This window comes from Cucurbita pepo, chromosome 18 (genome assembly GCF_057944985.1).
Source record: "Cucurbita pepo subsp. pepo isolate OVF chromosome 18, ASM5794498v1, whole genome shotgun sequence".
Lineage (NCBI taxonomy): Eukaryota > Viridiplantae > Streptophyta > Magnoliopsida > Cucurbitales > Cucurbitaceae > Cucurbita > Cucurbita pepo.
Window position 1 is genome coordinate 9,621,128 of NC_141815.1, and position 14,310 is coordinate 9,635,437.

Here is a 14,310-nt window from a genome sequence, read left to right on the forward strand (position 1 = left end):
GACAACATCGTACCATTGTAGAGAGTCCTGTTCATTTAACAAAGTCTAAAAAAAATATCTCAACTCAATCCGATCCAATCCACAGACGAGAGAGATCGAAACTGACACAGGCAGTGGACTTTGTGGGTGCCAAAGAAATGATAATTCTGCAGATAAGTTGGCTCATTTGGCTTCTTTTGTGTGGCAGCTTGTGGCCGATGTGTGGTGCTTTGTCATTTCGCACCAACTCACCCCCGGAAAAAAGGTCAGTTTTTTTTGTCAAAAACCTTAGGTTAAATGAATTATGTCACATAATCAATTTTAGAGTATAGTTTTTCTTTCCTGATTTGAGTATGAAACCTGTCATTTTCAGCATTTACTTAAACATGGGTGTAATATAAATTAATACAAAATTAAATGTCGTACCATTAATATAATCATTTATTTTACTCAATTAAATTATTCCATAGATAGAGATAACGTATATTTATATTTATCTAAATGACTAGATGAAAAAAAAAAAAATTTATAGATATAAAACAAAACAATTAAAAAAAATTAATAGCATTATCATGACATTATCTTCATAAGGAAAGTTTATATTATTAAATGAAATTTTAAAAAAGGAAATAAAATTCACCAAATAATTTAATGGAAATGTTCCATCCAATATTATATATATTTTATTTTGCATGTGTGAATGTTACCATGCATCATATGTATTAATATAATTATTTTTATATTAATTCGGGACGGTGCAATTTGCTCTAAGACGTTATTTTTAAATACGATTGAGATAAGGTTCTGATCTCATAAGAACGAGTAATTCCAAAATCACCGAAAACTCTCATCAATTACAATCAATATGCTGATCGATTCGTATGCATATAAAGTCAAAATCTTTAGTAAACACGGATGGATCCAACGCTATTTGTCATACTATAAAGAAGAAAGTTTTCGAATACTATAATAGCTACATGAACAGTAAAAAGTTTGCAATAAAACCGTTGACCCTGAGATTTGCAATTGCGGCCCCTACGGGGTTGGGCTTGTTGGTGTTTGTGGGTTTTGTTTATTTAAGAGGCGGAAGAGAGAAGCTAAGTGAATTAAAGGGGAGAATGGAGGAGGAGTTGGAATCAGCGGTGGAGGTGCCATTTGGGGTGGCGGCGGCGGCGGCGGTGGTGGCGGCGGTGGTGGTGATTTTGGGTGCAAAAATGGGGTTGGTGTTATGGTGGAAGCCAAGAAGGATAGAGAACCACTTTCTCCGGCAAGGAATTGGAGGGCCGCCGTATCGGTTCTTTATTGGTAATTTCAAAGAATTGGTTTCCATGATGGCGGCGGCTTCTTCCCATCCAATGCCCAATTTCTCTCATAATATTCTGCCACGTGTCCTCTCCTTCTATCATCACTGGAAGAAGATTTACGGTACGTGACAATATTCTTCACTTTTTTGATTCGTTCTTCAAATTAACCTCGTTGTTTGTGTTCGGAATTGCATTTTAGGCTCTACGTTTGTGATATGGTTCGGACCCATTCCTCGAGTTGCGGTATCTGACCCTGATATGATCCGAGAAATCTTCATCACTAACTCCCATTTGTACGAGAAAAACGAAGCTCATCCACTCGTTAAACAGCTCGAAGGCGACGGTCTCCTCACTCTCAATGGCCCGAAATGGGCTCTCCATCGCAAAATCATCTCCCCCACTTTTCACAGAGACAATCTCAAAGTAACCCACTAATCTATTTCTTTTTTTTACGATAATATATGTCTTAACTAGTTGAGTTAATGCAGTTACTGATTCCCTTAATAGAAGAAAGCATAGTGGAAATGGTACAGAAATGGTCATTCATGGCGGAGGAAACGACCTCGGGTGAGGTGGAGATTGATGTTTTCGATAGCTTCCAAACGCTGACTGAAGATGTCATAACGAAAACAGCGTTCGGTTGTAGCTATGAAGATGGTAAAGCGATTTTCAAGCTTCAAACTCAACAAATGATATTAGCTTCAGAAGCTTTTCAAAAGGTCTTCATTCCTGGGTATAGGTAAAATTACCATTATAATTAGAATTAGAATTACCCATTTATTTATTTATTTATTTATTTATTTATTAAAAAAATATATAAAATTATCAGATTCTTACCGACAAGAACAAATATGAAGTCGTGGAAATTAGAGAAGGAAATAAAGAAATCATTGATGAAATTAATCGAGGGGCGAAAACGGAATTTTGAAAAGAATTGGGCAATTAATGAAAAAGGACCAAAAGATTTGTTGGGGCTCATGATCCAAGCTTCCATTTCTGTCCATGACATCGTGGAAGAATGCAAAAGCTTCTTCTTTGCTGGCAAACAGACCACTTCCAATCTGCTGACGTGGACTACTGTCTTGCTGGCAATGCATCCACGCTGGCAAATTCTGGCACGTGATGAGGTCTTTACCATCTGCGGTCCACGTGCCCTCCCCTCCTCTGATGACGTGTCCAAGTTCAAAATTGTAAGCCCTTATTTATTTATTTATTTATTTTTATATTAAATATGGATATAATGACGACTTTTATCTTATAAAACCCAACATGCATTTTAATAAACTAATTTAATTAAGTAATACATTATTGAGCGAATTATCCAAAATTAGATTAATACAAAATATTATTTTGTAATTTAATTTAGTGTTTGTTTCTTGGTGGCAAATGATTGGATGTGGCAGCTGAGCATGATACTAAATGAATCCTTACGATTGTACCCACCCACCGTGGCTACAATCAGACGTGCAAACGCTGACGTGGACCTAGGTGGACGAATGATCCCACGTGGCACGGAGTTTCTGATTCCAATCCTTGCTGTTCATCACGATCAAACTATTTGGGGCAACGATGCAAGTGAGTTTAATCCAGAGCGATTCTCAGATGGAGTAAGTCGAGCTGGAAATCATCCGGTTGGGTTCATTCCATTCGGACTTGGAGTTCGAAATTGCATCGGCCAAAATCTAGCAGTTTTGGAAGCAAAGTTGGCAATGGTGATTATACTTCAACGTCTCTCGTTTCGATTGGCTCCTACTTATCAACATGCACCGACTATCCTGATGCTTCTTTATCCACAATATGGCGCTCCCATTCGTTTTGAAAAGATACCCTTAAATTAAAATTACTAGGATTGTCAAAATTAACCACAGAATTATTAGTATAAGGTCGTGAAACGACTAATATATAGGGAGCTTCAAGTATCTCATAATAACACAATTAAAGGTTGGGATTAGAACTTAATCCGTATTTAGTTATCTGTCTGTATACTTTCTCTGATGGGACTTCTTGACCAGTTCTTCCGAGCTTGAAAGAGTCAAAATTGTGTAGATACGAACTTTGATTTCCGATATGCTTAGTTTAGTTTGAATATCAGAAGATGAGAAGAAGGGTGTTGGAAGGAGACAATTATATTATCTGTTCTTAAGTGTGTGTGTGAGAGAGGGAGCAAGATCACATGGGAATGTCAATCAGGAAGAGTTGGCTAATGAGACAATAGCAGAGGATTTGGTGGAGCCCCATAAATGCTGGTGCCCTTTCCTTGTAGGGCACACCTGCTGTTACAGATGGGGCCCTCTAAAAAGCCAAGGCCGTGTCGTTCTTAGATGCCGTCTAGAACTATTGACTAAAGGTTTTATTGATAATAGGTTTTATTGATAATTTGATATGTGCTCCACCAACAGAGAGTACCATCTGATATATATGGATTCAGTTGACTAAATTTTTACGAAATATCTACCATATATATCTAAGAACATACAAAGCGACAGAAGGGTTTGAAGTATAACCTCGAGGGCGCTCGCCATCGCTTGGCATCGAGAAGAGTCCAGTCTCGAGCTTAACCGGCCTGAAATGGAGGAATGTAGTGAGGAACCATCAGCCATGGCCAAAGCTATTAACATATCTCATGTATTTCCAAATGGTTGAAGCAATCAACATATTCATCCATGAAACACAAAACTAAACTGGACTAAGGATCTTATAAACAGATTCAATTGTTGGCTAAGTTGTACATTCAGTTTATATCAGAAATGGCTATGATAAGCAAAAGAATATATTTCCTAGTCATCTAATTGGAATACTGGTACTTGCAGATATTAAATATTTTAGCTGCATTAAATGTTCATCGTTCGATATGTTAAGCGAAAGTCGAAGATTTGTGATCAATACTTCTTGTTCCCAACTCAAAGGTCCTGATGCATGCAATGCCTCGATAGTGCAACGGTACGCACGTAACTCTAACCTATGGATTTCGGCTGCCAATTCTTCTTTCGTAGGGAGACAATGTCCTTCGTGTCCCGAATGATTAGGTGATCGATCCTCGCAGAAGTGACCAGCATTTCGATCGGACATATCACATGGCAGCTCACTTGAGTTGTCGCTGATGATGCTGCAACTACCAACAGAGCACATAATGCTATCTACGTCGTTCGATTCCCGAACCAGATTAACTGGTTCGTTATCCTTGATATCCAATTCCAAATGCCCACCAAGTCTGTGATTCAATGATGCAGGCCAATGTCTATAATCTCTAGGACAAGAAACAGGATCTACCTGCAGTTTAGGTAACTCTGTTCGATTTGCAGCAACCACCTTAACGTATCTGCCCTTTTTCTCAATCGATCTAACTTTATGGTTAGCTCGATAAGATGCTTTAGACGAGCAATCGGTTGATCTCTTCAGAACTCTCACATTGTAGCTATCTTGAAATTTTTCGTTCCGACTTACAAAACAGTCATCTTGTTTCCACGGAGATGTCCTCGAGTTCGTCTTTTGAACTTGAGAGGTTGAATTTTGATCGAGGTTCAAAAATAGATTCGTATGGAGCTTCCCTCCATTGGAATTTTTATTTCCCTGCACGCAAAAGATGTCGCTTCATTCACTTATAAAATTTATCAACACTTGAACTGCAAGAGAATATGATATGAAAATCGCTCGGTTGTTTCTTACGTTTTCCATCAGAAAGACAAAAAAAATTCAACAATAACAGCACGACCACGAGTTCATCGACACATAATAGAGCAAAAAGTAATACAGTGAAACAAAAGTAGATAGACGATATTTACCTTTTCGACCATAACCCATGCATTGTCATCGTCTTCCAACGATTGTCTAACCCGGATATGAGTTTTTCTGACTCTGAACTCCTGAGAGGATCCAAGTAATCTGACAAGAATGTGCATTTTCCCCAAAACCTCAGAAACGGTGGCTATTTTCCATAAGTTGTTATCGAACACTTCTACGACATCACCAGGAGCCCAAGCCTCTGAAAGGTCTAAACGAGTGTGGCAGGGCACGATGACGTTTCGAGACACCTTCTCCACCATATCATGGTTATTGACACCTTTAGACATAACATATCCAGCCATATATTTGGAGCCATTGCTTCTTAATGCTTCCATAGAACATTGTGGTCCTAAAGCCACTTTCCTTTTGCTCAATACTTTCAGCTTACTCCCTTTCTTGAATTTCATGATTTCTAGCCGAAATTACTACTCGTAATCTGTTATTTCGGGATACAGAAAACATGAGTCGATGCAAAAATAAACCATTCGAAATTAAGAGAGTTGCATACTGAAATGAATGGTTCAAATTAAACAAAATGATACAAAACTATAAGAATGAAAGCTAAAAACTCTTCCTCTAAGCATGTTTCTGTGAAGAACAGATCAACACAAAAGATTTCAGGCTATGTCTAATATTCTCCATTGTATTGCACATGAACAACCAAATGGAGACTGTCCCAAATGATTAAGCCATTTCACATATATAATTATGTTATTGGATTGTCAAAATCATAAACAGCTTAGTGTTTTCAGGTCTTGATCTAATCGAAAACGACACCAAACGACCCGAATTCGATTTCTATCTTTCCTTTTCATTTTGGGTTTGCTTATACTGAATACCCTTTTTCATCGTTAAAAAATTAGACATCAAGCAGTACAATCACCTCCACTGTTCATAGAAACATGGTGCAGAATAAGTAAAACCAAATCAAAGGAAAATTTATAGCCAAAACTGACCTCTGGGGTTGATCACAAAGAACACACACTAAATTCAGTTGATTCTAAACACATAATGAAATCTATAATGTAATTCTAAACACAAAATCTTCATCAATCCAAAACAAGTTCATGGAACTGATGATCCAAACCCATAATTTCCCTTCCGTTTTCCACTGATTTCTGAGCAACCAAACAGCATCCAGACAAATGAACAATCCCCAAACAAGAACAAGAACGAACGAAATGAAATTCTCAGCAACAAATAGATATTCAAACACAAAAACGCTTCAGAAACCGAACGAAATTCAGGAAACAGTAAGAAAAAGAGCATCAAGAATTAAGCAAGTGATTGAAATGCAAATATAGATTGAACCCAGAAGAAGATCGGTCTGAAGGAAGCAAATGGAAACAAATTTCACTGACCCTTTTGAATTGCAGAGAGAAAGTTGTTACCCCACGATCGTCACAAGCCTCTCTCTGTCTAATTTGGTTGTATTTTGTGTTTGTGTCGGTTCTTATATCGGATAATTAAGCATGATTTGCTTTTAAGTTTTAGGCCATACTACGAAGGCCCAGATAAAGAATGAAAATTAGAAATTAAAACAACTTAATAAATAAACATAGAATAATGCAATGGTTTTTTTTATGCCAGATTGCCAACAAACAGCCCAAGAATAGCTTGTTGAGTTGGGAATTACCTGTTACTCCTTGTTCAAAGCAAGCACTAGGAAGGCTTCTCTTTTGGGTCTCTTTTCATTTCAATTTTAATTGAGTTCTTAAGGAAGATGGATTAAATTAAATTAAGATTTGAGAGAAAGCTGTAATTTTTAGAACACCAAGTGTTGTATAATCAAATCATGCACCAAACATTTAGGCAAAAATTTAATAGTTTGGTAGATTTGGCCAATATTTCATTGCCCCACTTCTACAAATGATTATATGTATACCCAATTTCTCTTGTTTATAAGAGAGAATTCTTTCAAATTACTCTCTTTTTTAGATCTTTGTTTTTACAATGGAACCAAACAAATAAGAACCATCTACCATGATCACGGATCATTAATAACTTTACTTCTCATTCATATATTTAAATATCAATTTTAGTATGCATTATAATGCATTCATTTGTCGTTCAAGTTTTACCTATTAATCATAGATACGTTTTTTAATTAAAAAACAACTAAGATTGGAAGATTCCAAACTTTATTCTCTTGATTCAGAGCATGTCTTAATTGATGTAGCTATGTTCAAGTTGACGATTATAAAAGTCCTTGAGCGACGTTGCTTCTTCCGATGATCTTATCGGTAGAGATGTTCATTTTACCTGCAAAGACTCTCCTCGAATGGGGAGGCAATTTCCCGTTTAGATGGGAAATGAGGGAGGAAGTGAAGAACATTTTTTCCTCGTTAGATAAATGAGGCCGAAGACGAAATTATATTTTCCGTCCCCCGCTCCCGCTTTTTTTAAAAGAATAATAAACAGGAAAAGAAAATAGCTTAAAGAGAATTTCCACAAAAACAAATAGTAAATTTTGTGGGGGATAGGAGGAATATGTTAGACTTCAATCACAAGGCTTAACATGTTGGCGCTTCTGAATGACTCTGTAACTTCAATTCTTAACTTTGATATCCAAAACTAGAAAGCGAAACAAGAGAAGGGTCTTAGAGAGAGAATATCATAGCTATAGTTACTCATTCCATACTCTTTTTTCCCTTTTTCTATCTTTTTTTAAGATTTGTCTCTGTCTTTCTCTTTCTCTGAGAAGAATATGCACTGTATCACAGTAAGTGAAGAACTTTTACTGCATAATTGCTTTATTCTATTCATTCTCAAAAATTTCATGTCCATAGATGCTTGAACACAAGAGGTAGGGACTGTTTTCTTTAGTGCTCTATAAAATATTAACAAGTTAGTAATAAGGATTACACTAAACAACTCTGAAGATGTGCTTATATTTTGTATGAAACTGGACAATGTTTTGAAAGTTTCTTTTCTGAGCAAAGATTTGTTGGGCAGAAGATGAAGCGTCTAAATAAAAATGACAAAAAGAGAAGAAGAAATTGAGTGAAGGGAAGTGGTTGTGTGATGTAGAGATTGAGTAGGGTGAAAGGGTTGGAAGGTCCAATGGAAACACAAGAAAAAGGCAAATAAGGGTTGTTGAGAGGAGAAGGCACATAACCTTCAAGATTTGGGTTTAAAGCTTCAAATAACCTTCGGATTCACGTTAAATATTTCTCTCCCTCTACCCATTCATAACTCATAATTAACCCACATTTCTCCTCCCTAGATTTACGTGGTTGGTTGTAAAAACCCAAACGATTAAAAAAATTCTAAGAAAAGGAGAACGAAACATTATTTATAAGGGTGTGAAAACCTCTTCCTAACATACGCGTTTTAAAAAGAAGGAAAATCCGAAAGGAAATGTTCAAAAAGGACTATCTGCTAGCAATAGACTTGAGTTTGTTACTTCTCCCTAGAAATTTCCCTAGAAATTTCAAGTGCTGATCCTGATCCTAATTCTTTCTAGGAAGCATTACTCTTAGACATGAGCAAAATACCAAAAGCTTCATCCTCGAATGGAAGGGAGTTTATAGCAGCAAGTTAACAGAGAATTCGTGGAAGATTCAATAAGTACTTGGAAGTCCTATGCATTCTGAAGAAGATGTGCTGTTATGGGGTAAAAGGAAGGAAGAATGGCAGATCTAATACACAAAAGATGGGATGAATGAATGAATGCCTGAAGTTAAAGAGAATCAAGCTTTGCTTTCGCAGTAAAGAATGGTGTGGGAGAAGAGATTTCAAATCGCAAGAGCTGACAAAACAGATGATATAAGAATTATAAATGATGAGCAGCTTTAGGAGAAACTAATGGCAAGGCCCTAGACGTTTTCATGTGAGAGAAAAATGCATATAAAAGGACTAACAGATTTGTCTAATCCTGTGGGTGGAGAATGCTTACTCAAACGGAAACTCTCTCTAGATTGAACATCTTGTTTATAGAATCAAAACAGTTCAACAAGGATCAGGACAAAGCTACCAGAGAGATCCTCAGCAACAGCTTGAAGTTCCTGCACGTTATATACAATCAATCCAATTAATTAAAGGAGTTTGAAGTTCCTAGAGGTCTTGATAGCAAAGAACCAATATAATTTGAAATCAGTGATAAGAGGGGCAGAAACTTCAATTGTAGTTGAAGATCGGGAAGGAAAAGAAACCTAGTAACCATGAGATAACCGAGCGTGAGACCGACCCCTGTTGTATTGACGGGGATGTATCGAAGAACAAATGCTTCCTTGAAGAACAAAATAATTTAAATCAAAATTGCACTAATTTGCATCAAAGAATGGCATGGACAACAATTACCCTTTTATCTTCATATTCCTCCATAAACAGGAACATCGAGTCTTGAGCACAAAAATGTTTTACACACCAAATATTCTAATTTGAAGACGAAACCTTGCCATTTCCATGTGCAAATGATCAAGTCTTATAACAGAAAATTGCAATACTAGTCGTGCCAAAAAGTTCTTCTCGGAATCGCTAATAATCTGGCCAGAGTTGAAATTCAAATGCTGCTTCCTCTGTCACTCCCCACCTCTCCCAGAAAAGCAGTCAGCTGCTTACATACCTATAATGGGAATCAGTACACAATTAGCAAAAAGGCAATCAAATAAATCACAAGTTCATTAGTTTTGTATCAACTCATCGACAGGTTGGACGATGTTGTATGCAATGACAATTATTAATGCACTAAGTTTTGAAATCGTAAGTCACAGATATTGTTCTTAGCAATAATAATCAGCATGTACAAGGAAAATAAAATAAGATAACACGAGATATATTTTAGTTTATCCATTCAGATAATTAAAGAAAAGAGAGAAAACCCATTGAAACTAGATGTCCACAACCCCACACACGGTCAACATCATTTTTAAAAAAGTACCAATTTTTGAAGTTTAAATTAGTAAAAGTGAATCAACCTATCTTGAAGTTTGAAGAAAATTATTATCTCAAGAGTTTTAGATACGATAATTAGCAATGAGGACAACATACAAACATAGTAGAACTGGCAACAAAAATGCAGAAGTAAAAATATAAGCCACTAACTACAATAGCATTGTTAAAACGAACAATGATATACGAGTCTTTATTTCCTACTTAAGCAGAAGGAAAAATATCAGCCACCAACTAGAGTAGCATTCTTAAAACAAACAACCCTATATGAGTCTTCATTTCCTACTTGGATTTTAATTTGATTTCGTTGTAACCTTCCAAATCACGCAAATGGAACCAGAGACTGCACTAAGAAATAAGAAGTTCCAAATGCTAGTCACAACATGGTTATTTTGACACCGCGCATTGATTTGCATAAAAGCAGGTTTCTAATTTATCCAGAAGCACTGTTAGATCAAATGGAAATAGAAAATTGACCAGATCACCAATGGCTTATACAGACCCTAAACATTTACCTCCAAATCATACAATGCACAAGAAACATGTTTGTGCACATACCTCATCTACTACTTGAAAGTATATTCTTCTAGTTGCTGTGACTATTTCCATCTTCACTCGATGTAAAACTTATTATTGAGTGGTTGTTGATGCAGCTTGCCAGAAGGTTGGTTGATTTCACAGCCAAACTCAACCTCCATTAGCCGATGATTTTCTTTAGAGCGCTTCATAGAGAAGGAAACCTTCAATTCATCTCCTTCACCGACCCAAATGGGAGGATGCATGAGGAAGACCTGTATGAAGAAAAGATAAAACTGGAATAACAAGAACATTTCTTGGTGCAACCAAAGAAGCAATTAATCACTAGTGGATAAATAAAGTACTCATTTACTGAGCATTTTCCATGGGCAGCATAAATAATATAAAGCTAACGGACCAAGCCAATGATTCAATATTACATATTTGTTGATCTTTGGATAATACAGACCTGTTGTCCCCAGTGTGTTCCACTACCAACGCTGGGAGCAGTTGTCAGCTCAACCTCTAATTGAGCTGGATCCTCGTTTCTTCCCTAGTACACCCAAATTGAAGAAGTTATGCAACCTATAGCAAAAGCCTGAAGTAATCCAAAATTTGATGTTTCAAAAACGAAGTGGAAGCTCAACTTACTCGAAAATGGACATCAAACCATCCACCATATCCACAAAACCGTGTGTTCTCTGAATTGATCGATGACATAAAGTTCGATTTGACTTCAAGAATGTCATCAACGGTAGCAGTCAAACAATCAATATCCTTTATAACGGATGCTGACCCAATAACTTGTTGTGGATGAAGGTTGTTCCACAACGATGTCTATACATATTAAGAAAACAATTCCAATGTTGTTAAAGAGTAACAAAAGCAAATCTCAAATCTACCAAAAGTAATTAATGTATGGGATAGAGGGATAGCCCATTAAAGTTCAAATAGGGTGCATAGAAACAACTAGCTAACATACAAAGAAGCCACTGACTCAAAATAATAGACAACTGCACCCAAGGAACTCATCAACAACCATTGAGAAATAAACTGCGCATTCCCTTGGCACATGAAAATGAAAATAAAGTGACATACAATTGGAAAAAAAAAATAAGGATCTGTCAACAATACATTTTGCTAACATATGTAAAATTGCAATCTGGACAAGCTTGATTATGAAACATAGTTTAAAATCAACAGAGTTATTAGTCTAAGAGACATGAACAGACATGTCAACTCCCATTCCCAAATCTAAGTCTCACCTGAAGATAATATTTTCTTTGCTCGTCAGAGAATGGTCTCGTTAAAACAGACATGTCAACTCCATAATCCATTTTGGTATCAGAAACAAAATTATACCAATCATCCATAGCTCCTTCGTAGTCGTTCATTTTTTGATCTCCCAATTTAGACCTAATTGGCGCCACCCACATGCGTGCATGACTTGGATACCTGGATAAACAAATGTTTGTTTTAGATGGTTTGTGCAGTATGATGGACAAATCCTATAGGTTGTAGCTCACGAAATCAGTTTTTTTTTTTTATCACAGAAAAGCCCGTCCAAAATATCAATACATATGAATATATGCATGCACCTATGAAATTTTACCATTAATTCATCTAAACTAGTCAGGAATCTACTGCTGCTATCTTGATCCATTTACAACGTGTTATAATTAATAAAGACCGTTACAACCATATAATATCTGATGCTAAATCCTTTTTTGTTATGAACTGCATAACGCCAGAAAAAACCATGGAAATTTTTCTGGAAAAAATATCATCCAAAATTTTACAAAGCATCCAAATATTTTATCCATAAGTTTTAAACTTGCCTACACATCACTACAAAAATCTCCCACAAAAACCTACTGGGGAGAATCAATATCCATCTCTAATTCATTGGCAGCAACAACTTTTCAAAAAATTACCATGGGTTTAGAAATTTTACTGCGTTGAGAATAATGGAAAACAAATGATTATTTAAACCAACAAAAAAAAAATATATATACATAGAGGAAAAAAGACTTCAAAATAATTTGCTTCCATCACTTACATCACCCCGGATGGCTTCAACCAGTGGTCACGTGCATAAATCACAGAATCAAACATAGATTCCCTCAAGAGAAAATATCCCATCCACTCGGAGATAATAACATCCACTGATCATCAACGAATAAGCAAAGTTAAATCACAAACCAAATTATGGTACCGTGTCGCTCGACGATTAGTACATTTGATAATAATAGCTTCAAACACACATGAGCAGAACTCATTTTAACTATGTTTCACTGGAGAGGACAATAAGTATCAAATTTTATACAACACGTTTCCGTTTTTTTACAAAAAGGGTGGGAAAATGATGGTGCTAACCTTTCTCTGGAAGTACAACATCCTCCATAGATCCCTCGATGACATCAATTACGTCCTGAAGGTTATTAGCTTTGACGAGTGCACGGGCATGTTCCGACATCTTGGTTGCTTCCACTGCATATACCTTCCTTGCACCTGCCTGTGCTGACCAAATAGCTAGGATCCCACTCCCGGTTCCCACGTCTAATACGGTCTGCTCGAAGAAAGATTAGTTAAACCAAGGGCTATTCCTTAATGATTCCGGCTAGCAGTTTAAGAAACAATACACATTTGTAAACCGCCACAATACATCCCCCCCCCCCCCCCTCCCCCCAACAGAATTAGCTGAAGCAAAGCAAAGCGAAGCTACTGAAATATCGATTCTGTCTAGTGGTCCTATTGTCCCAGCAGTAGAAATAGAAAAGAAAAGAGACAAACCTTTCCTTCGAAATGGTGCTTGTTCTTAAAAATGGCATTGAAGTAAGCGTCCATGCGAACTCGGTCACAGAGCATCTCCTTCTGGTGATACAGGAAGGCGTAGGTGCAGAAATACTGAGCAAAATCGACGCCCTTATCAACCTGTAGACCGCCATTGCTGCCGGAGCTCCGGTCCCCCATGACGCCGTTTGAGGAGCTTCCCATAGCACCGAGATCCGCTTGCAAGCAGAAACGAGGGAAGAGCGAGGACGAGAAACCAGAACGAGAAGGTTTCGAATTTAGGGCTGCGGACTTCTTGGAGGGGAAAAATAGGTCAATTATTAAGGTCAAAACTACCACATTTTAATTTCTACATTTTTTTAATATATTTTGGAGATCAAAAGACTTTATTACCCTTGTAAAAAAAAATATCTCCCAAATCTCCCCAACTCTCCTATTGCAATATTTCAACCTAAAACCCGACCGTCGTCTCGACATTGAGAAAGGACACGCCAAAGGAACACGATTCACCATTTTTTGTTCAACTAGACCATCGTCTGATTCATTTAGACCGACTTGATTCTATTCAGTTGAACTGATTGAGTTTAGCTACTTTTCAGTTCAACGTGTCTCTATTACCCCTATTTCAGTCGGACTTTTATGAATTTACTGATTTTATATTTTTTTTAGGGTTTAGACTAACAACTCTCGACTAAGAAATGATTCGAACAAATTAAAGTTGCTTGGAGATTTTGACTAGGTTGAGTAGGCTAACGAATGTTCAGTACAAATTTTTCGAGGTAAGGAATCGATAAGAACTAAATGTTTTGTGCTTTTAAAATTATGTGCTATGTACGTCTCTAGATTGTTTGATTGTAATGTATCATTAAAGGCGTTTTAATTGTGTTGGGACCTATTTTTACGCATGATCTGATTATTATGATAATAATGGTTTTGTGGTAATTACACATGGTGTAACTAGCCGCCAAAGTCACTGAAAGTGGCTAATTAAGGTCGTTATATAAGGTGGGCTCCAATTTTATGGTCTAATTTTCTACGGAGA

The 14,310-nt window shown here is 36.8% G+C and overlaps 3 protein-coding genes across 4 annotated transcripts; 1 reads left to right on the plus strand and 2 right to left on the minus strand.

Moving 5' to 3' along the window:
- Nucleotides 1–964: 964 nt before the first annotated feature.
- Nucleotides 965–3,242, plus strand: LOC111780678 (cytochrome P450 734A1). Its single transcript, XM_023661146.2, has 5 exons — nt 965–1,404; nt 1,483–1,706; nt 1,772–2,022; nt 2,113–2,473; nt 2,687–3,242. Exons 1-5 carry the CDS (start codon nt 1,098–1,100, stop codon nt 3,119–3,121), a joined length of 1,578 nt encoding a protein of 525 aa, XP_023516914.2. The 5' UTR covers nt 965–1,097; the 3' UTR covers nt 3,122–3,242.
- Nucleotides 3,243–3,607: 365 nt separating this feature from the next.
- On the minus strand, nt 3,608–6,783 carry LOC111780679 (uncharacterized). Of its 2 annotated transcripts, XM_087119735.1 has the most exons (6): nt 6,703–6,783; nt 6,428–6,566; nt 5,066–5,502; nt 4,243–4,853; nt 3,788–3,846; nt 3,608–3,692 (listed from the first exon to the last, which is right to left on the minus strand). In XM_087119735.1, exons 3-6 carry the CDS (start codon nt 5,471–5,473, stop codon nt 3,634–3,636), a joined length of 1,137 nt encoding a protein of 378 aa, XP_086975861.1. In that variant the 5' UTR covers nt 5,474–5,502; nt 6,428–6,566; nt 6,703–6,783; the 3' UTR covers nt 3,608–3,633. The 2 variants fall into 2 exon arrangements, with proteins under 2 accessions (XP_086975861.1, XP_023516915.1); XM_023661147.2 differs by lacking the exons at nt 3,608–3,692; nt 3,788–3,846 and having other exon boundaries at nt 3,961–4,853; nt 6,703–6,781.
- A 2,573-nt stretch (nt 6,784–9,356) lies between these two features.
- On the minus strand, nt 9,357–13,577 carry PRMT10 (protein arginine methyltransferase 10). The gene is made up of 8 exons (XM_023661065.2): nt 13,269–13,577; nt 12,852–13,044; nt 12,535–12,640; nt 11,741–11,930; nt 11,127–11,312; nt 10,945–11,028; nt 10,518–10,750; nt 9,357–9,633 (listed from the first exon to the last, which is right to left on the minus strand). Exons 1-7 carry the CDS (start codon nt 13,470–13,472, stop codon nt 10,571–10,573), a joined length of 1,143 nt encoding a protein of 380 aa, XP_023516833.2. The 5' UTR covers nt 13,473–13,577; the 3' UTR covers nt 9,357–9,633; nt 10,518–10,570.
- Nucleotides 13,578–14,310: the final 733 nt, after the last annotated feature.

Excerpts from the sequence above, each read along its gene's own strand:
- LOC111780678 (XM_023661146.2), top strand. The coding sequence starts at position 1,098 with ATGGAGGAGGAGTTGGAATCAGCGGTGGAGGTGCCATTTGGGGTGGCG. Across the intron at positions 1,405-1,482 it reads TCACTGGAAGAAGATTTACG|GCTCTACGTTTGTGATATGG; the intron begins GTACGTGACAAT and ends ATTGCATTTTAG. Across the intron at positions 2,023-2,112 it reads GTCTTCATTCCTGGGTATAG|ATTCTTACCGACAAGAACAA; the intron begins GTAAAATTACCA and ends TAAAATTATCAG.
- LOC111780679 (XM_023661147.2), bottom strand. The coding sequence starts at position 5,473 with ATGAAATTCAAGAAAGGGAGTAAGCTGAAAGTATTGAGCAAAAGGAAA. Across the intron at positions 4,854-5,065 it reads CATGGGTTATGGTCGAAAAG|GGAAATAAAAATTCCAATGG; the intron begins GTAAATATCGTC and ends TTTTGCGTGCAG.
- PRMT10 (XM_023661065.2), bottom strand. The coding sequence starts at position 13,472 with ATGGGAAGCTCCTCAAACGGCGTCATGGGGGACCGGAGCTCCGGCAGC. Across the intron at positions 13,045-13,268 it reads AGCACCATTTCGAAGGAAAG|ACCGTATTAGACGTGGGAAC; the intron begins GTTTGTCTCTTT and ends TTCTTCGAGCAG. Across the intron at positions 11,029-11,126 it reads GGTTTGATGTCCATTTTCGA|GGAAGAAACGAGGATCCAGC; the intron begins GTAAGTTGAGCT and ends TGGGTGTACTAG.